Raw genomic sequence first — 21,532 nt, forward strand, 5'->3', positions numbered from 1 at the left:
GTAACCAATGTATTGGAAGATCTGGTTCAAGGGGCAAAGCCATGGGAACCTGGAAATTCAGAAACAGTCACCGGTGAATGAAGAAATAAATTGTAAGATGCAGTAATACACCGAGGACGGTGTAAATTTGGGGGGTAGTATGTAACACCCCTCTGTTGTATGTAACACTCTGTTGACCTAAGCTAAGAAAAGCTAGGTTTGATATGTAACAATGAAAGTAAATATTTTATTATTAAATAAACTAATCACTTGGAAAAGAGAGACACCATGAGATTCTTGTCAATTCCCACTGGTGAATGAGAATGGATCATTTTTTCATGATAAGACATCTAGATCCAAATCTAGATAAGCTTAATGGATTTGGAAATAAATATCCATTAAGTTAATTAGCTAGAGAAAGATGCTAAGTTTAAGAAAAACATAAAACCCTTGTGAGAGAAAGACAAAATTTTATGAGGAAAAGCCTCGCAGGAGAAAAATGTGAGCTTTTTTTTAAAAACCCTAGGCAAATGGATAAAAAGATCCATAAAAGCAGGACACGGCTAATGGAAACCATATCATGAAAAAAAGTATTAAATACCCATTGAAGAGATCAACAAGAGGCAATTGATCCGTGGCAAGAACTCTCGGCTCAGGGGTGCACTGGTAAAAGACGGTTCTAGGTTGGGTGGCGGTGCTGGTTTCTCCACGTGACTTTCTTCAGCTAATCTAGTTGGATTCAATTGCTTGGGATGTTCTATATGTGGCTCATTACTCTTTATGTGTCACATCTTTAAACTTAGGAGTATCATTGCATTGTGTTATCTTATGGTTCATTACTTTTGATTTTGTTGAATGTTTAAGAGTAGCACTGCATGAATAATATTTGTTCATGTAATGATGGAATAATTATACTTGTGATGACTATTGAATCTAACTTTAATCGAAGTTTGTTAATTTTAGGTATGTTCTATGCGAGAGCAATTTATTTAAATTTTCATAGTTAGCAATCACATCAGCGTTAAAGTAAATTGTAGATAGAACATAAATATAAATCGCAAAGACAAGTCAAGACAAGAGGACACAAAATGTGGCGCCAGTGAGGGACAAACCCCACAATGTGGGCAAACCCTTGATCAATTCTTCTTTTATGTTCTTCAAAGTTCAGCAGAGAAAAAGAGAGAGAGAGAGATAGTACATTTACAACAGAAGTCAACACTTTGACTTTTGATATTTGCATGAGATCAATTGAAGACATATTGCTTCAACTGATTCTCTAAGGTGACTCCTTCACCTATTAGAGTGTTGCCTTTCATCCATTTGCTGCACATAACCGTGTGACACCATGTTGTATTGTCACATGTGTTGAACCTTGATAAGTGAGCTGCTCTCATTTTCATGTTGTTCATCATGCTGCATCTTCCATGGTTTTATTCATCATCAAGTTGCCCATGCTCATGATCTCATTCATCATCATGTTGCCCATGCTCATATCATCATGCATCATTATGTTGCCCATGCTCATATCATCATGTTGCTCATAATGTTGCCCATACATCATGCTGCTCATGATCTCATACATCATGCTGCCCATAATCTCATACATCATGTTGCTCATGATCTCATTATGCTGCTCATGATCTCATACATCACGCTGCCCATGATCTCATACATCATGCTGCCCTTGCTATCCTTCTGTTGCTTCATTATTTAGTTCATATACATATCAGCCTCAGTTGTTTGTTATGGCTTGCAGCCTAGCAAAGCAACTAGGCTATAGTTCCAGTGTCTTCTACACAAACATGTTGCCATCAGCGTCCTTGCACATAGTCCTAACATGCCCAAACAGTCCTTGAATAGGCTACGTTGTCACCTACAGCAAAGTAGCTCTAATACCTTTTCATGATAGTGTTTGAAGCTTCTTCAGGCGACATATAGGTCTACGTATAAATCTTCTTGAGTGTGGCGGATTAGGGCTCCTCAACAATGGATAGATGAGGTCTCTTGTGACTGTGTTTAGCCCTCCTCTGTACAGTGTATTCAACTACGGATATAGGGTTGTATGAAGATAATCTATAGCTGTGTAGTAGACCCTGTGATAGGGCTCCTTCCTACTGCGGCTATGCCTCTTTGTGACTACGGAATAGGCAGTGGGTTTAGGCCATTAATTAGTCTTTACCTTACAGCGTTTAGGGCTTCTCGTGGTTGTAGTTTAGGGCTGCGTATAAGGCCTTCATCACTGTGTTTGGGGTAGGTAAGATCTCCCTTAACTGCGGCTGGAATCCTCTCCCTTCATCTACGTCTTACTGTTTCTCATAACTGTAATTTAGGGCTTTAATTATAGGCCAACATATAACCCTTAATGTCTCTCTCCTGCACCAAAAACCCAAGACGTGGAGAGGAGGAGATCACACCAAGAATAGTTGTGCAAATGACTTCAATTCCTTACCAATTTATACTAAAACGTAGATGATGAATACGCATGACTATTGGGATTCTGAGCCTACTCAAGTTGTTGATCGGCTTGATAATAATTTCATAATTAAAATAAATTCATATCTCCATAAATACTTATCGGAATCGGATGATATTTAGATCAATCCTACACCTCTCGATGAGAGGGATCCAATAAAAATATCAGCTGCCATGAATAAGCTGACCCACATGGAGTTTGGCCCTAGTTGCCAATTTTAACACTCCCTCTCAACTAGGGAGAACTCCATCCGCTGATCCATATGTTCGACTATACTGTCTCTGCCAGCGCTACTAAGCTCTGCTCAGCTCTGCTTGCTCAACTTAGCTATGTTGGCTTTGTTCTGCTCTACTGGCTCAACTCTGCTGGCTCTGCTCTGCTCTGCTTAGCTCTGTTGAACCATGAAGAAGAAGAATTGATCGAGAATGTCTCACACCATTCTCCACTGACTCGAAGTCAGTCTCAAAGTGCGTACAACTGGTCCCAGACTAGTCTCAATCGACCCAAAGTCAGCGTCATAGTGGGTACCACTCCTACCACTGGTCCGAGACCAGTATCATCAGTCTCAAAGTGTGTACCACTGGTCCCAGACCAGTCTCAACCAACCCGAAGTCAGCGTCATAGTATATACCACTCTCACTAGTCCCAAACTAGTCCTCCACTAACCCGAAGTTAGTCTTAGAGTATGTACCATTGGTCCCAGACCAGTCTCAATCCACCCGAAGTCAGTGTCATAGTAGGTACAACTCCTACAACTGGTCCCAAACCAATATCATTGATCCCAGATCAATGAAGGTCATCCTAGCATAGGGAGTACAGTAGATACAGCGATACGTACATCGGTACTACTATGGTCCCTATCCTCATTTTCCTGCTCATTGATCAGATGAGAGGTACTTCCCATGACTCCCAGATTGCATGGGTAGGATCCCTCGACAAGAGAACTTAATCAATCTTGTCCTCACAGGAGAACTAATCATCTTGCTACACAATAGCCATGGAGAACACATCATCCAGGCCTCACAGGAGAGCTAATCAACCTGCTACATAATCGTCATGGAGAACACATCATCCAGACCTCGCAGGAGAACTAATTATCCTGCTACATAATCGTCATGGAGAACACATCATCCAGACCTCATAGGAGAACTAATCATCCTGCTACATAGTGGTATCCAAACAGCTCACTGAAGAGCTTTCGTAACCAAATTGCCTCTCAAGTAGCTATGCTAGCAGCAATATACCTTGCCTCGGCGGTGCTCAAAGCCACCGACTTCTGCTTCCTGCTCAACTAGGATGTCGAAGCAGATCCCAAGGAGAACCAGCACTGAGAAGTGCTCTAATGATCCTCCACATTGCCTGCCCACTCAGCATTTGAAATATTTCGGCAGTGTATCTCAATCCATGAGAGATTGTGCCCTGAAGATATCTCAGAAGATTCTAGGCACCAATCCAGTGAATCTCAACCAAATATGAACTCAACATACTAACTACAAAACATATGTCCGGACAGAGGTTCACCAAGAACATCAACGCAAATGAGTTTATGAAACTCAGAGGCATTTCCCAAATCTGGCCCGACATCACTACCATGTAACTTCTGAAAGTTAAGATCCTCGAGGTAATCACAGGCTTGCAGTTTATCTTTCCACATTCGGAATCCAACTCCCTTTGTCTCCTACAAATGAGAGGGTTTGCACCTGTCAAACATAGGTGTCGGTTTGGAGTAATGGTTTGGATCGATTTCACTCCAAGTGAATCTCAGCGTCATTAGACAACTATCAATCCTCTCATACTACGCCCAAGGTGTTTTGCTTCAGGCCATAGAGGGCTTTCTTCCACCTGTATACATGAGATTCCCGATCATGAATCTCAAACTCCTCAGGGTGTTCCAAACCTGTGGACCTGCTGCATGAGGGGAATGGTCCCCCTCATAAGATTTTCCTTCGATACATTTCAGACATGTACCTTCACGCTCTCTTTGAATTCAAGTATCCCTATCACCATCTGACTTACTGACCTCTGGTGTTGTGTCAAAGGGCATGGTCCCCAGTGGACTTCCTGCAACTTGATATAGCCCTGAACTCAAAAACATCTTTGAAAAATCTATTTTCAAACACGTACCTTTCCATCAATGAGTGCCACCCTGTAACCTTTGACTTCCATTGCTAAAATGGGCACCAAGTTCTTCTTACAATCAGGTACATAAAAGAGATTCTGTAATTGAATCGAGTTACCCTCATTCAATTGAGGGGTGACATTTCCTACACCCTTTCCGGGATAGGTGGTATCAGCTCCAAGTATAATCCCACGATTATTTATCCGATGAAGTGACTAGGGTTCCTTGCTTTCTTTGAAGAGTCAACCATTTCTCCTTAATGAACTATATTACCTGTCATTCCCTTGACCCTGGAATGATTTGTTTATGGTTATCAAGAGAAATGCCTTTTCCATTCAAACACTCCTTCGCATAGTGGCCGAACTTATTGCAACCAAGGCATCCGTCTTTCCTTCCACCCTTAGATCCGAACTTTCCAATGAAGTGATCTTTAGGTAAGCCATTAGAACCTTCCGCTGCGCCATTCTGATAATATTCTCTGCTTCGACTTCACCCTGGGTGAATTATGAGGAACCCATTGATCCTTTTGTCTTGTCCCAATTGTCTTTGGTGATTGCTCTTTCACTCTTGCTTGGGCATTGTCTTCACCTCAGCTCTGATACCATGTTAATTTTAGGTATGTTCTATGCGAGAGCAATTTATTTAAATTTTCACAGTTAGCAATCACATCAGCATTAAAGTAAACTGCAAATAGAACATAAATATAAATTGCAGAATACAAGCCAAGACAAGAGGACACAAGATGTAGCGCCAGCCAGGGACAAACCCCACAATGTGGGGAAACCCTTGATCAATTCTTCTTTTATGTTCTTCAAAGTTCAGCAAGAAAGAGAGAGAGAGATAGTACATTTATAATAGAAGTCAACACTTTGACTTTTGATATCTGCATGAGATCAATTGAAGACATATTGTTTCCACTAACTCTCTAAGGTCACTCCACCTATCACAGTGCTGCCTTTCGTCCATTTGTTGCACATAACTGTGTGACACCATGTTGTACTATCACGTGTTGAACCTTGATGACTGAGTTGCTCTCATCTTCATGTTGCTCATCATGCTGCATCTTCCATGGTCTTATTCATCATCAAGTTGTCCATGCTCATGATCTCATTCATCATCATGCTACCCATGCTCATATCATCATGCATCATTATGTTGCCCATGCTCATATCATCACGCTGCCCATACATCATGCTGCTCATGATCTCATACATCACGTTGCCCATAATCTCATACATCATGCTGCTCATGATCTCATACATCATGTTGGCCATGATCTCATACATCATGCTGCCCTTGCTATCCTTCTGTTGCTTCATTATTTAGTTCATATACATATCAGCCTTAGCTGCTTGCCATGGCTTGCAGCCTAGCAAAGCAGCTAGGCTATAGTTCCAGTATCCTCTACACAAACATGTTGTCATCAGCTTCCTTGCACACAGTCCTAACATGCCCAAACAATCCTTGAATAGGCTACGTTGTCACCTACAGCAAAGTAGCTCTAATACCTTTTCATGACAGCGTTTGAAGCTTCTTCAAGCAGCATATAGGTTTGCGTATAAATCTTCTTGAGTGTGGCGGATTAGGGCTCCTCAACAGCGGATAGATGAGGTCTCTTGTGACTGCGTTTAGCCCTCCTCTGTACAACGTATTCAACTGCGGATATAGGGCTGTATGAAGATCTTCTATAGCTGCATAGTAGAACCTGTGGTAGGGCTCCTTCCTACTGCGGCTATGCCTCTTTGTGACTGCAGAATAGACAGCAGGTTCAGGCCATTAATTAGTCTTTACCTTACAGCGTTTAGGGCTTCTCGTGGTTGTAGTTTAGGGCTGCGTATAAGGCCTTCATCACTGCGTTTAGGGTAGGTAAGATCTCCCTTAACTGCGACTGGAATCCTCTCCCTTCATCTGTGTCTTAATGTCTCTCATGACTGTAATTTAGGGCTTCACTTGTAGGCCAGCGTATAACCCTTGATGTCTCTCTCCTGCACCAAAAACCCAAGACATGGAGAGGAGGAGATCACACCAAGAATAGTTGTGCAAATGACTTCAAGCCTTTACCAATTTATACTAAAACGCAGATTTGGAATAGGCATGACTATTGGGCTTCTGAGCCTACTCAAGTTGCTGGTCGGCTTGATAATAATTTCATAATCAAAATAAATTCATATTTCCATAAATACTTATCGGAATCGGATGATCTTTAGATCAATCCTACACCTCTCGATGAGAGGGATCCGATAAAAATATCCGCTACCATAAATAAGCTGACCCACATGGAGTTTGGCCCTAGTTGCCAGTTTTAACAAAGTTAAATTGAGGAATGGGAGCCTCGTAGGCAACTGTAAAATTAGGCCACGGTGGTATGTGACATATTCAAACAGGTGTGTATGTATAAAGTTATATAATTTTTCAAAAAAGTGCATGAGTATTCAAAAGTGTATATATATATAAGCATATTTCACTACTCTGCACTCATCAGCTTCCTATTTCACGAGCTAACTTCAGCTATCCCCAAGCTCTGTCTGAGGGCCTTCAGTATTGCCAAATAGGAAGAAATCTTCCCTGCAAGAACATGCTATATCAAACAAATCAGGTTGATATATGTGCACATGCCCTCACTTGTATTTTTATTACTATTTTAAACTTTTTTCAAACAATTTTTTAAATGTAAGGTTAATCTCCTGCCTACTTACAATACTTTGACACAATCAACACAGTCAAAGGAAACCCAACAATCAAACCAGCAGACAATGAGACACAATGACACGTTTGTCCCTTGTTATAAACAGCATAATAATCCACACCATCAATAAGAGATTATTTTAACATTTCATAATAGAGAAGGAAATTGCACTATCGTATGCAAGTACACCTCCACTGAATGAATTTGTCTTCCAACACAAGCAAATGAAATTTCAGTGCTTGGATCACCCAGAAGAAAAATCTTGTTCAGCCGGAATAAGAATTTTATACGGTTACAATAAGCAGGACAATATTTAATACAGATCTCTGTCCTGTTGTGTTTTCATCATCAGAAGTTTACCCACTGTTGAACGTATACTTATTTATAACAGATCCTCTCCTCTCAAAGTGACCTTGGCTCACACTGGAAGGTGGTAACGTGGGAAGAGCAGATCCAAATCCAGATGGCTCCACAGGAACCGCATTTCGACCAGCAAAACTTGAAGACTGTCCAAGGCTTCTTTCATGACTACCGTGGTTCACACCGGAGGGAATCGTACAGAGATTTGATTCATATATAGATGACCCAATGCCAGCCGTATTATCACAGCCAAAAGTTGATGTATACAGTTCTGGGACCCTTCTCTCATAATGACATTGAGTGGCAGATGAGTTTGTCGAAACACCTGTCACATATGATGATGCTCTAACAGGATTGTTATGAATTTCCCCAAAATTCAACTCATAGATTTCCTTACCTCTTCCCCCAAAATTATAATTATTTTGCATGGCAAGTGAATTTGACAAATCCCTAGTCCCATATACTGATGTTCTAAAATGATTTTTATCAACTTCAACAAAATTCATCGCATAGCTTTGCTGACCTCTTCCATCATAACTAACTGCAGCCACATTGGACAATGGGACTGCAAAAGGACCAGCAGGGACACTAGCTCTGTACAATGATGATCCTATAGGTGCTAGATTACTAGTCCCAAAAACTAAGAGATTCCCTTCATGACGTCTTCTCTCATTATTTATTTGAGCTCCAATGGAAGGTGCTGATGCAAAGGCACCAGCAGGAAGCCCAGTGTTAGCGGCACTAGAAGCTGATGGATGGTGATCATGACCAATCAACCCATAGTTATATTGAACCCCATCAATGTTGTAGGGTGAAGGTTTTGAGTTATCCATGCCACCAACCACTCTGGTTGTCTCCTTAGCCCTCTTTGAAGCATAGTTTTCACGCTCTGAAAGCCCATAGCCAGGCTGAAAAGATTGACGTCTTTTATGCTGTGCCTTATTCTCAGCAGCTTTTCTTCCGACTTCTCTCTCTTCTTTAACCTGTGCCTTTTTCTCAGCAGCTCTATTTCCATCTTCTTTCCCTTCTTTAACCTGTGCCTTTTTCTCAGCAGCATTCTTTCCGTCTTCTTCCTCTTCTTCCTCCTGTGCTTTTTTCTCAGAAGCTTTCTTTCCATCTTCTTCTTGCTCTGCCTTTTGCTTAACCACTCTGGTTATCTCATTTGATGAAGCATGCTTAGCACTCTTTGAAGCATAGTTTTCATTCTCCGAAAGCTTATAGCCCGTCTCAAAAGATTGACGTCTTTTATGCTGTGCCTTTTTCTCAGCATCATCTTTCTTTCCGTCTTCTTGCTCTTCTTTCTCTTGTGCCTTTTTCTCAGCAGCTTTCTCTCCATCTTCTTTGTCTTGTGACTTTTTCTCAACATTTTTCTTTCCAGCTTTCTCTTGTGCCTTCTTCCCAGCATCTTTCTTTCCATCTTCTTTCTCCTGCGCCTTTTTCCCAGCAACTTTATTTCCGTCTTCTTTCTCCTGTGCCTTTTTCTCAGCATCTTTCTTTCCACCTTCTTTCTTTTCTTTCTCCTGTGCCCTCTTCTCCGCCGCTTTCTTTCCGTCTTCTTTCTCTTCTGTTTCCTGTGCCTTTTTCTCAGCAGCTTTCTTTCCGTCTTCTCTCTCTTCTATCTCCTGTGCTTTTTTCTCAGAAGCTTTCTTTCCATCTTTCTCTTCTATATTCTCTGCCATTTTCTTAGCACCTTTATTTCCATCTTCTTTCTCTTCTATATTCTCTGCCTTTTTCTTAGCACCTTTATTTCCGTCTTCTTTCTCTTCTTTCTCCTGTAGCTTTTTCTCAGCAGCTTTCTTTCCATCTTCTTCCTGCTTTGCATTTTTCTTAGCAGCTTTCGTTCTGTTTCTTCCAGCATTCTTGCTGTTTTTTAATCTGTCTTTTTCCTCCTGTTCCAAATTTGAAACGCCGGGATTTAGAACGGTTACCTTTGATGTTTTGCTCTCATTGTTTTTGCCCTTGGTTCCGGGTTCTGGTTGTTCTTCTGGGTCATTCTCCTGTTCCAATTTTCTTAGTTTGTCTTCGAAAACGTGACTATCCAAACCATACTTTCTGAGAAGCTCAATAACATCTCTCACGGCAGCCCTCAACTTAATATCTTCATCACGCTGGAGTCTTGCCATATAATCTGGTGCCTACAACACAAATCAAAATATACATTTCCAATTCAGTATTTACATCAAATAGCTTTTGATCTTAGAAAAAGGATATAAACATCAGTAACAACCTGAGAAGCAGCCATGCCTTGTGCATTCGTCACAACTTCCTTTCCAGCCTTCTCCACATCTCTCAAATATGATGTCAACAAATCCACAGGATCTATTTTGTCCAACATGCCAAATGTATTAGCGTATCTAAGGGCGTCTACCTGTTGACCATCATTGGAAAGCATATCGATAAATTCTGCATAAATACCAAAAACCTGTGATCAGCAAACATCTAAAAGAACCATAAGAAATGTTCCATAATAGCTCCTACTGATGAAACTCCATACCTCTAGTTTGAGGAGGTGTGGGCAGGAAAGTTTTCAAAGCATCCCAACTCTGAATTCTCACAGAACAACAAAGAACGGGCAAAATTCAAAGAATTTTAACAAGGAAATGAGCTGCCAAAAGCCAGTGGAGACACCTTGATATCACACCTCTCATATTCGTCAGTTTTTTTTGTAAGTATAGAAGAACTACATCTTCATCATATTTAATATATCACCCCAATCGGAACAGGGAATTGAACGGGTAACTTCACATTAATAAATGTCTTAACAAAAGCACATGATCGCCATCTATCTAAAACCCGTGGACTCATACTCGTCAGTTTAAATACATATTAAAAAAAAAAACTCAATTTGGAGACTTCACTTCAAGATCATACATCTGCATGAAACCAGTGCAGAAACTCCACATCGAATGCAAAGAACCACAAAAATCAAAACAACAAAGCCATAGACTCGTGCATGGTTAAATGGATGATATAAAGTTTAAACTCTTGCATAGCCATGCTTCTGCACTACATATTTCTCCTGTGCTCTTGGGATGGATACTCCACTGGGGATGTTTCCCCGCACACCCTTGTGGGAGAGACACCAGGAAATGGAGAGGGAGAGAACAGGGGTCTTCCCTCTTAAATGCGTAGTCCAGGAAGCTCGGCACTACTGGACACTGCCCTTGAAAATTTCTCGTCATATCATGTAAAAGGCAAAATATCAATGAAAAAGTAACCCTAATATTTCCATCTCCTAAACCCTTTTTCAACTTATAAAAACACATAAACAACCCACATTCACTTTTCATTTACATTTCATTGTAATTGCACAGGAATCTGAAGTGTGAACACTGAACTAGGTGAACTAAATTCTGAGAACTGATTCCTGACACCTTAGCCTTGCTGCTTTGCTGTGTCCATTATGTGGACAGCAAGTGTAATAGCGGACCTTGACGTAGTTCACAGGGGACGTGTAGGTCTTGACATAAGGGGATGGTACATAAGGGACGTCTCTGGCTTAAAGGTTAGTGATTGGATATAGTCAACTAACACTCAAAGATCACAAGTTTGACTGTTGAACTGAGAAGATACACTATGAAAATATGAGATTTGACGACAACAGTCGTCGGAAAGGCATTTGACTCGTAGTAATTTTACTGATAATCACACTTGATATAAAAGCAAGGCCAAATTTTGGCACTCACATAAATGTTACACTTTTATGTGTAACATGGGTATCTCAGCTTTGTAGTTTAAGCTGCTAATTTCGGAGGCATTTGAAGCACAGGTTTCAATTTTCAAGAGGATGATTTAACAACATTGAAAACCATGTTCACCCAAGGTCACGTTAGACAATATTTGGAACTTATCTTATTGAACTTTGAGTAGATATCCTTGAACAGTCATGTTAGGGAACGAAATTTGGATGTCTCATTGTAAAGTTGAAATGTCAGCCATTTATCAAACATTGAGCTGATGAAACATAAAAGACAATGTTTTTAGAAACGTATTTCCTTTGATTTAGGACCATGAGAGTTAGTTTATTAAACATGAGTTTAAGTGTTTTTGTTTTTGTTTTAGTTTATCTGTTTATGTTTTGAAGGGTTTTTGATATATTTATTGGTTTAATTTGCTTAGAATCTGGCAGAGATTTCTTGGATTACAAGTTTGAGTTGTAAACTCTCTATAATTTGAGTGCTCTAGAGAATTTTCAGAGTGCTAAATCTATATATACAGTCAAAAACCCATTTTAAACAACACAATTTAAAATTTTGCCAAAAAAATCACCAAATTCATCAAAATCTCTGAAACATAACATGTTTACACAATGCCTATTATATTTCTATTTTTCTTTTTTATAATATATATATATATATAGTTTGTTTTTTCTAAGTTATGGGAAGTTGAGAGCATCTTGGTTAGTTGCTAAAGGGGATGTTTTGTAGTTAATGGAGGTTACAAAACAAGAAAGAAATGAAACCGACAACAACCATACAAGTAATAACTCAAGATTTACGTGGTAAAACCCTGACAGAGTGTCAAGGAAACATCCACGGGGCAAGGGATTGGAATTTCTATTCAATCAATGAAATGATTCTCCATTACAATAGTTCGGGCATTCATCAATTTTATATGAGCCTCCTCAGTTACATAATTGCTGATTCAGTATGAAACTGACTTGTCAATAACTAATACAATTTACCCAAATTTACATTTACATTAATTTGTTGTCAATTACCAACAAACTCCACCTTGACAACAATTTTCCTAATCCCTTGCCCATGCCCATTCATCATCTTTTCTGCAAGCCAAGAGAAGCTAAACACCATCGCAGCTTCTCTACTGTAACTGGATTTGTGAATATGTCTGCACAATTCTCTCATGTATGGACCTTTTGAAGAGCTACTTTTCCGCCATTGATCACATGTCTCAGAAAATGATACCTTACATCAATGTGCTTGGTTCTGTTGTGATAAGCAGGATTTGTAGCCAAGTGAATAACACTTTAACTATCACAAAGTACATTCACTTTCTCCTGCGTCCTTCCAATCTCATCAAGTAGACCCTTTAACCAGATTGCTTCTTTACTGGCATCTGAAGCAGCTATATATTCTGCTTCAATAGTGGACAACGCAACTGTTTCTTAAAGCTTTGACATCCAACTAACTGCTCCACTTGCAAGAGTAAAGACATTACCTGTAGTAGATCTTCTTTTGTCCAAATCACCTGCATAATCAGCATCTACATATCCACAGACTGATCCTTCACTACCATTAAAGATGATGCAATGGTCACTTGTGCCTCTTAGATATCGAAGCACCCATTTCACTGCTCACCAATGTTCTTCACCTGGATTTGCCATGACCCTGCTGACAACTCCAACTGCATGTGAAATGTCAGGTCTTGTAGATATCATCGCATACATTAAGTTGCCTACAGCATTTGCATATGGTACATGAGACATAAACTGCATTTCTTCATCAGTTCTAGGACTCAAAACCGAAGAAAGATTAAAATGGGAAGCTAATGGAACGTTAACAGGTTTCACATTGTTCATACAGAACTTTTCAAGTACTTTCTCCACATATTTCTGCTGTGATAACCAAAGCTTACCATTTTTCCTGTCTCTGTGTATCTCCATGCCCAAGATATGTTTTGCTGCTCCAAGATTCTTCATATCAAACGTCCTAGAGAGTTGTGCCTTTAACTTGTTGATCTCTTCCATGCTTTTGCTTGCAATAAACATATCGTCAACATACAAAGCCAAGATAATGAATATGCCATTGAAACTTTTGAAGTATACACAATGATCATACTCACTTCTAATAAAGTTCTGGCTCACCATGAAGGAGTCAAACTTCTTGTACCATTGTATGGGAGACTGCCTCAGACCATACAATGATTTCCTGAGCTTGCAAACTAATCTTCTGTTGTGACCTTGTACAAAACCTTCTGGTTATTCCATATATAACTCTTCATTCAAATCACCATGTAGAAAAGTTGTTTTAACATCTAACTGTTCTAACTCAAGGTTAGGTAATGCAATTAGTGCCAACACAGTATGAATAGAAACAAGTTCTACAACTGGTGAAAAAATCTTCATGACCTTCACCTTATACCTTTCGGTACTTCCATCAACTTTCCATTTCTGTTTGAAGACCCATTTGCATCCAACAACACTTCTCCCTTCAGGAATTTCTACAAGATCCCAGGTATTGTTCTTGGCTAAGGAATCCATTTCTTCTTCCATAGTCGTTTTCCATTTTTCGCTATCCATATCATCTACTGCTTCCTAATAACAAGAAGGTTCCCCATCTTCAGTAATCAAAGCAAAAGATGAAGCAGAATCTTCATATCTTTTGGGAGTTTTTCTTTCCCTTGTAGACCTTCTTAGAGTGACTAGTCTCTGAACTGGTTCAGAAACTTCAGCAGTTTCCTTTGTATCTTCAACACTTTTTTCTCCAGAAGTCTCTTCTTCCTTTTGACTGTCACCGAAAGATCTAGCCTCCAACTGAATTTGTTGATTTGGCGATACCTGTTCCTGTTCAATTCTTTCAACATTTGATTTTAAAAAAGAAGATTCATCAAATGTTACATCTCTACTAATGACTATCTTCCGCGATGTAGGATCCCACAACCTGTATCCTTTCACCGCATAGTCATACCCAACAAAGACATAACATTTCGATTTTGGATCTAATTTTGAACACTGATTTTTAGGAATAAGAGCATAAGCATCACAACCAAATATCCTTAAATGTGAATAATCACAAGACTGACCTAACCAAACTTCTTTAGGAATTTTACAATTAATTGCTACTGAAGGTGATTTGTTAACTAAATAACAAGCAGTGGATACTGCTTCTGCCCACAACTCCTTTTGCAAGTTAGCATTGTTGATCATGCTTTTGACTCTTTCCATAAGAGTCTGATTCATACATTCAGCAACACCATTTTGCTGAGGAGTATAAACAGCAGTTTTGTGTCTAACAATTCTTTCATCCTTATAGTATTGTTCAAATTCTATTGAAGTGAATTCACCACCATTGTCAGTTCTTAAAAATTTAATTGATTTGCCTATTCTTTTCTCTACATTGCTTTAAATTGTTTAAAGATATTGAATACATCAACTTTCTTTTTCAACATAAAGACCCAAACTTTACGGGAGAAATCATCAATAAACGTTAAAAAATATAGAGCACCTCCATATGATACAATAGGAGATGGCCCCACAGTTCAGAATGAATATAGTCTAAAATATCTTTACTATTATGATTTCCAGTTTTAAATCTCTGTTTACACTGTTTTCCATACACGCAATGTTTACAGAAATCCAACTTCAAAAATTTCAGATCGGGAAGAGATTTACGTTTCATCAATATCTGAAGACCTCTCTCAGTCATGTGACCCAATTGTTGATGCCATAGGCGAGTACCTTCTTCTTCTTTTTCTGACACAATCGCTGCTTCACTGACCTAAGTACTTCCTTTGAGTCTGTAAAGATTTCCGACCTTTTCTGCTTTCATAACAACTAGGGCGCCTTTAGAGACTTTCAGCACCCCATTCTGACCTGTAAACTTATAACCATCTGAATCCAACACTCCCAAAGAAATCAAATTTTTCTTCAATTCAGGTACATGTCTAACACTAGTTAATGTTCTAACTGTGTTATCATACATTTTAATCCTGATATTTCCCATCCCAACAGTCTGACATGATACATTATTACCCATAAACACAGAACTACCATTTACATCTTCATATGAAGTAAATCAATTTCTGTGTGGACACATGTGATGAGAAGCACCAGATTCTAACAGTCAGCTTTCAAAACCCTGAGAGACATTACATACAGGTGAAGTTTCATCTATCATACATAATTCTTCAGCAGATAAAACTTCGTCTATCATACTTGAATCAACCTGATTTGCTTCCTTCTTCGGGTTATCAGACTCTTTTCGTTTCCAACAGTCTTTCTTCAGGTGTCCAATTTTATTGCAGTGCCAACATTTTGCCTTACACTTCTTTCCCTTTGATTTAGATCTGGAAGACCCCCTTGTTTTTTCTCCTCTTTCCTTTGACCGTCCTCTAGCTATCATGGCTTCTGATGTTGCTGTTTCAATACTGGATTTCCTTCGTACTTCTTCAGACAAGAGAGCTCCCACAACTGATTCAAATTTCAAAGAATCAGTGGTGCTCAAACTGATTGAAGTTACGAAGTGGTCCCATGACTCGGGCAGAGAACACAACAAGGTTATAGCTTTGTCTTCTTCCTGAATTTTAACTTCCATATCTGCTAATTGGCATATAAGTGTATTAAAAACATTTAAATGCTCTGCAACTTTTGAACCCTCCTTCATTCGAAGACTGTACAATTGTCTTTTCAAATAAATTCTATTGGTTAACGACTTTGTCATATATAGTTTTTCTAGTTTTTCCCATAAGCTTGAAGCTGTACTTTCTTCAACAATGTTGAAGAGAACTTCATCCGCCAAGCATAACCTGATGGTACTAAGAGCTCGGACATCCAAGTCCTCCCAGTCCGAATCTTTCATGCTAGCAGGTTTCTTATTTGCCCCGTCTAATGCTTTGTGCAACCCTTGTTGCACTAGAAAATCCCTAACTTTCAGTTTCCATAGAGCAAAGTTGCTCTTGCCAGTGAATTTCTCCACCTCAAACTTTGCATTTAACATCTTGGCCATTTTCTTCCTATAAATCCTTCTTTTAACTAGGTTTCTTTAGAAAAAGAAGGGTTTAGGGTTTCCTCTTCAGAAGTCTAAGAACTCTTTTCTACAATTCTAAGTTTTTTTTTGTTTAAAAACAAATCCCTATTCAAATTTTCGTGTAACTCTTCCAAAAATATATATATATTGCCCCCTTTTTATATTAAATAAAAAAAACCCTTCAACTGTAAAAAAAATAAATAAATAAATAAAAATAAAAAATACTCGTTTTTAGTATGCAAATGGCCAACAATAGCTCGGGCCAAAGGACTTCCACGCAAGTCCCTTCACGCGCAGGGGCAGCACTGCGGTTCTGCTCGACACACCGAGCCAGAGGGCTTCCTTGGCTAACACGCAGGTCCCTCCCTTCACATGCAGCCACGCAAGGCTTCCTTCACACGCAGGCTACGCTGCTTCCACCTTCCATGCAGGTCCCTTCATATGCAGGGGCAGGAGCTTCCTCGACGGGTCCTGGACAGGGCCAGCAATGGCAGCAACCTCCTTGACGGCTCTGGCAGCACGCAGAAGTTGGCCAGCAATAGGCAGCAACACTTGCTCCACGACCTGGATAGGGCCTCCACCTGGCTTCCTCGACCAGCAACCTTGCTCCGCAGACTCCAGTTCTTCTGGACAGCCAGCAATGGTAATGGTCCACGCAGACTCTAGACAGGGCCAGTGGTAACACGCAGCAGCACTAACGGGCCTCCTCGCTCCACACAGGTTCTGAACAGGGCCAGCAACAAACCTTGAACAATGTGCCACCATTTTGCTACATAGAGCAAGTTTTGCTACAGGCACACGCATGCAGAGCAGAGACTTGTGTTTTTTTTTTTGCTACGGTCGATCACCTCTTGCAGCTCACCTTGGAGTCTTCCCGTTTTTGCTACGCAGAGAGTCAGGTTCTAGTTTGGCAGCGTAGACTCCTCGCTCGAGACACCTCCACCTCGCTTCTAGTCTTTAACACGCAGACTTCTGGATTTCTTTAACACCAACATTCACCTCCAACTCGCTCTGATACCATTTGTAGTTAATGGAGGTTACAAAACAAGAAAGAAATGAAACCAACAACAACCATACAAGTAATAACTCAAGATTTACATGGTAAAACCCTGACAGAGTGTCAAGGAAACATCCACGGGGCAAGGGATTGGAATTTCTATTCAATCAATGAAATGATTCTCCATTACAATAATTCAGGCATTCATCAGTTTTATATGAGCCTCCTCAGTTACATAACTATTGATTCGGTATGAAGCTAACTTGTCAATAACTAATACAATTTACCCAAATTTACATTTACATTAATTTGTTGTCAATTACCAACATGTTTCATACCCCACACCAACGTTCAAAGCCCCAATGACGTACTTCGGCCCTCATGCACCATTTCACCCATTAAAGTAACAGTTTCATGTGGGTGGGGGCAGGTGCAACTTCGGGAGGAATTTGGAAAAATATATCAACCACGCCCGTGGCTTTTCAGCAGAAAGATCTTCCTGGAATGTTACAAGTCAAACATATTTTACTCTAAAGGATTTGCCACACAGTGATGATAGGAAACATTTTGTAAAAGAAAAAACAAGAATGATTGGAAACGATCTCTAACCGGATATGGATCAACATGTTCTTAAGTGGGTGGATTTATTTTCCAAGTCAAATATATATACTGTAAAGGATTTGCCACACAGTGATGATAGGAAACATTTTGAAAAATAGAAAAGAAAAATGACAGGAAACGATCTCTAACCGGGTACGGATCAATTTCAACATGTTCTTAAGAGGATGGATTTATTTCTTTCACACATGGTCAACTAACTTTGTTGTTGTCTATGCCACTACCCTCGCTGCTGGCTATGCATCTGGAATGCATCTGGAAAAAAGCTTTATTGTTCATGGTTTTGTAAAAGGGAAAACAGACTAAATGGTTGTTTAAAAAAAGAGTTTATAAAAAGGGAAAAAATTAAATTGTTGTGAAAAAAGCTTTGTTGTGGATGGTTTTGTATAAGAAAGGAAACAAATTAAATGGTTGTTGAAAAAAGCTTCATTGCTGACTGTCTTCTGGTTAAGCAGTGAAGATGCTAACATGTCAAGCACACACTAAAGCTGAATTCCATAGAGTTATGTATAAGCAGTTGTTTCTAGGGTCATATGTCCCTGGGTAATTTTGATTGAAAAGCACCCTTGCATTGGCCGCTTAGTCAAGTGAAAGTTCTAATTTCCCAGAGATATGTATAAGCAGTTGTTGCTTGGGTTATATGTCCCGAGGTAATTTTGACCGAAAAGCACCCTTGCCACGGCCGTTTAGTCAATGAAAGTTCGTATATTTATTGGTTTGCCTTTTCAGGAGGTATGGCACTGGGATACTTAGGTTGCTTGCAAGTAAGGAAACGTCACAACAAACACAGTGAAGAGGACACACAATGCACACAAAGACTTCTAAACAGTTTTAGTACAGCCAAAGTGAGGCAGCGAGAGAGCAAACTAGCACATAAGCTCTGGGGACCTGCAACCACAAGCCAATTTCAGAATTGGCAAAGTTGCTTTTAGTGCATGTAGTAATTCATAAAGCACCTTTATCTCAGAACTGTTGATGTGGGACTTTACACTCGCTTGATGCGGGACTTTTTATCTGATGTTTAAAACCAGGAGATTTAATCAAGGCACTAACCTGATACGTTAGGAGACAATCTAAGACAACGCACTAGATTTTGCGCGTTTCTCGAAACAGCCAACAGTAGCCCCCAAAGCTCATTCCTCTCATAGTCCGCCGCGATCTTAAACGTGGCCAAGAGCTTCAGGAAGGCGAAAACATTCGCCCTCCCGGAACGACTAGTATTATCCTTCAGATTCATCCTATCTTTCCAAGCCTTGGCAATCTCTCGGGCCAAATCCTTGACATCCGAGGGAAAATCACAACTGTCATCCTTACCAAAAATGCGGTAAAGGCTTTCCAATAGCCCAGTGCAGGCCTTTCTACCCCAAGAAAATGGGGGCTCCAAAGCATTCATCACCAGCTTTGCCGCAACCGGGGATTTAAAGACCGCCACGAACCATTCTTTCTGCAGGGCTACCCGTTTTTTCATGTGGTCCACTACGTAATTTCTGAGGCCATTGTCGTCAGCTTTACCGCAGAGGATTTCGATCTCAGAGCCGCTCTGAACTTCATCTTTATTGAATGCGTGATTTGAACCAGTAACCTTTGATGTTTTGTTCTCTTGGCTCTGGCCCGTGGTTACCGTTTCTTCTGGTCTTTTCTCCTTTATATTTAGGGTTTTGTGCCTCGACTGCGGGGTTTTATGGAGGTCATGATAAGACTCCATCAGGTTCTTCCGCAGATCGCGGGCTGACTCGCTGATGTTGTCTTTGCACAACTGGGACAGACACTCGTCGAAGGATTACATCACTGACCGAATGCGTTGGAGATATTCCATCGCGGGATCTGCTACCGCCATTGCTACTGCTTGTAAATCCAAAGAGACAATGATTTTCAGAAGCTGAAACTGTGATAAAGAGAACATGAATCTGTTTCGCCAGTGGAAAAGAGTGTGCATATAGGCCTCGGCGGGCCTTTTATTCGGGCCGGGTTGCATCAAGTTTTTCCCAATCTTGTGTGGTGGGCTTCGCCATAAAAGAATAAAGGGTGTACACTTTAGCCCTCTTCGTTGAAGGTCTGTGTGCCAAGTCATTTGCTCTTAAGTTTCCTTGGGTTTATGAGGTAAAGAATTCCCCTCTGGTGGAGTCCATTGTGTGAGAGTTCAAAAAATATCAGAAAAAATTAAAAAAAAAAAAATTAATTTTTTTTTAAATTTAAGTTGTTTTTTTCATTGATTAGTAATTTTATGTGGATTTAAATTGAATGGTGAAATATAAAAATTATATTCATTTAGTGTCAATAATGGTTGCTATTGTAGTCTTTACACAACACAAGTCATGTGTAAGAAAGAAAAAAAGAAAATTATTTTAATGTCTATGAGACTAAAGATAGCCTATGGGACATATTGCTTTTTCATTTGGTTGATGTATTCGGCCTGGGTTCCTATTAAGTTTCATAATAAACTCCTTGCTAAATAGATTATCCCAAGAGCTAGTTGCTAGAATATCTGCATAACTTTCCTTGTTGTCTTTGAAGGTCTCGCATTCTGAAATGAAATGCTTTTCTGTTTCCACTTTTCTGGAACAACAAAAAATACATACTCTTTCCTCCAACACTTCTTTTGGCTTTTTCCAACGCCCTGTTTCCAAACAAAGTTGATGAGAATTAGTCCTTAATTGAACTATAATAATTTTGGCTCTCCAAGGAATATTGATCTTTATGTACACTTTTTGTTGATGATTATGAGTGGAATTAAACACTTCAATATAGTACTTTGTCTTTCCCCCTAGCTCCTTATCCCAAGTAGGCTTGTGGAACTTATCCATAACAAAAGTTTTTATCTTTTCACTGCTTATGGGACATGTGTTCAAGCAAATACCCCATTTACTAAACCATTTGTTATTTTGTTGCATCTGAGTCTTTTTTATTTTGCACAATATGTCATTAAAGACAACCTTAGGCCATTTGTCCTCTTCCATTTGCTCAAGTTTTTTTAAATACGTTATGACTCGCACCATAGCAATTGCTTCAATAGGAGCAACCCCTGTTTCGCTTAACAAGATAGCATAAGGAACTGCACTTTTAATTTTGAATTTGTTTGTAATCAAACGCTTCTAAATTTTCTCAATTTGTTTCCATTGCATGTCGGATGTACTGTTGGCCCACAATTCACAACCATAGAGAATCACCATAATCACTAGAAGCCCAAAAAGAGTTTGAGTGGTTTTCCAAACCCCCCCCCCCCCCACCAAAGTTCTTTTCTTTCTACAACCATCCCAGTTTAGATTTTTGTTGAAGTCAATTCTGAGGTATTTGTATTCTGCAACTTTTTCCAGAATGTTGCCTTCAAAGTAGAACTTATGTTGGTTATGTTTTCTTTTTTTAGAGAAAACCACTACTTTTGTTTTGCTAATATTGACTTGCATCCCCACCCTTCTACAAAAATGCTCAAGGGATAGTAAGTGCTCTTGCAAACCAAGAGCAGATTTAACAATCAAAATAAGGTCATATGCATACAAAAGAAGTCTTAAAACAAACTTGCCCAAATAGATACCATCACCCCCTTCTAATTTTAACCACTCCTCAAGTTTGTCGATATATAGACCAAAAAGGGTAG

At 39.6% G+C, this 21,532-nt stretch overlaps 1 protein-coding gene across 1 annotated transcript; it reads right to left on the minus strand.

The window, feature by feature from the left end:
* Positions 1-7,342: 7,342 nt before the first annotated feature.
* On the minus strand, positions 7,343-19,932 carry LOC149234818 (uncharacterized). Its single transcript, XM_089371951.1, has 3 exons — positions 18,991-19,932; positions 9,845-10,020; positions 7,343-9,752 (listed from the first exon to the last, which is right to left on the minus strand). Exons 1-3 carry the CDS (start codon positions 19,640-19,642, stop codon positions 7,614-7,616), a joined length of 2,967 nt encoding a protein of 988 aa, XP_089228077.1. The 5' UTR covers positions 19,643-19,932; the 3' UTR covers positions 7,343-7,613.
* Between the last annotated feature and the right edge of the window lie 1,600 nt (positions 19,933-21,532).

Source organism: Pinus tabuliformis, chromosome 8 (genome assembly GCF_031772625.1).
Source record: "Pinus tabuliformis cultivar Carrire ecotype Pingquan chromosome 8, CPIR1, whole genome shotgun sequence".
In the NCBI taxonomy this organism is placed as follows: Eukaryota; Viridiplantae; Streptophyta; class Pinopsida; order Pinales; family Pinaceae; genus Pinus; species Pinus tabuliformis.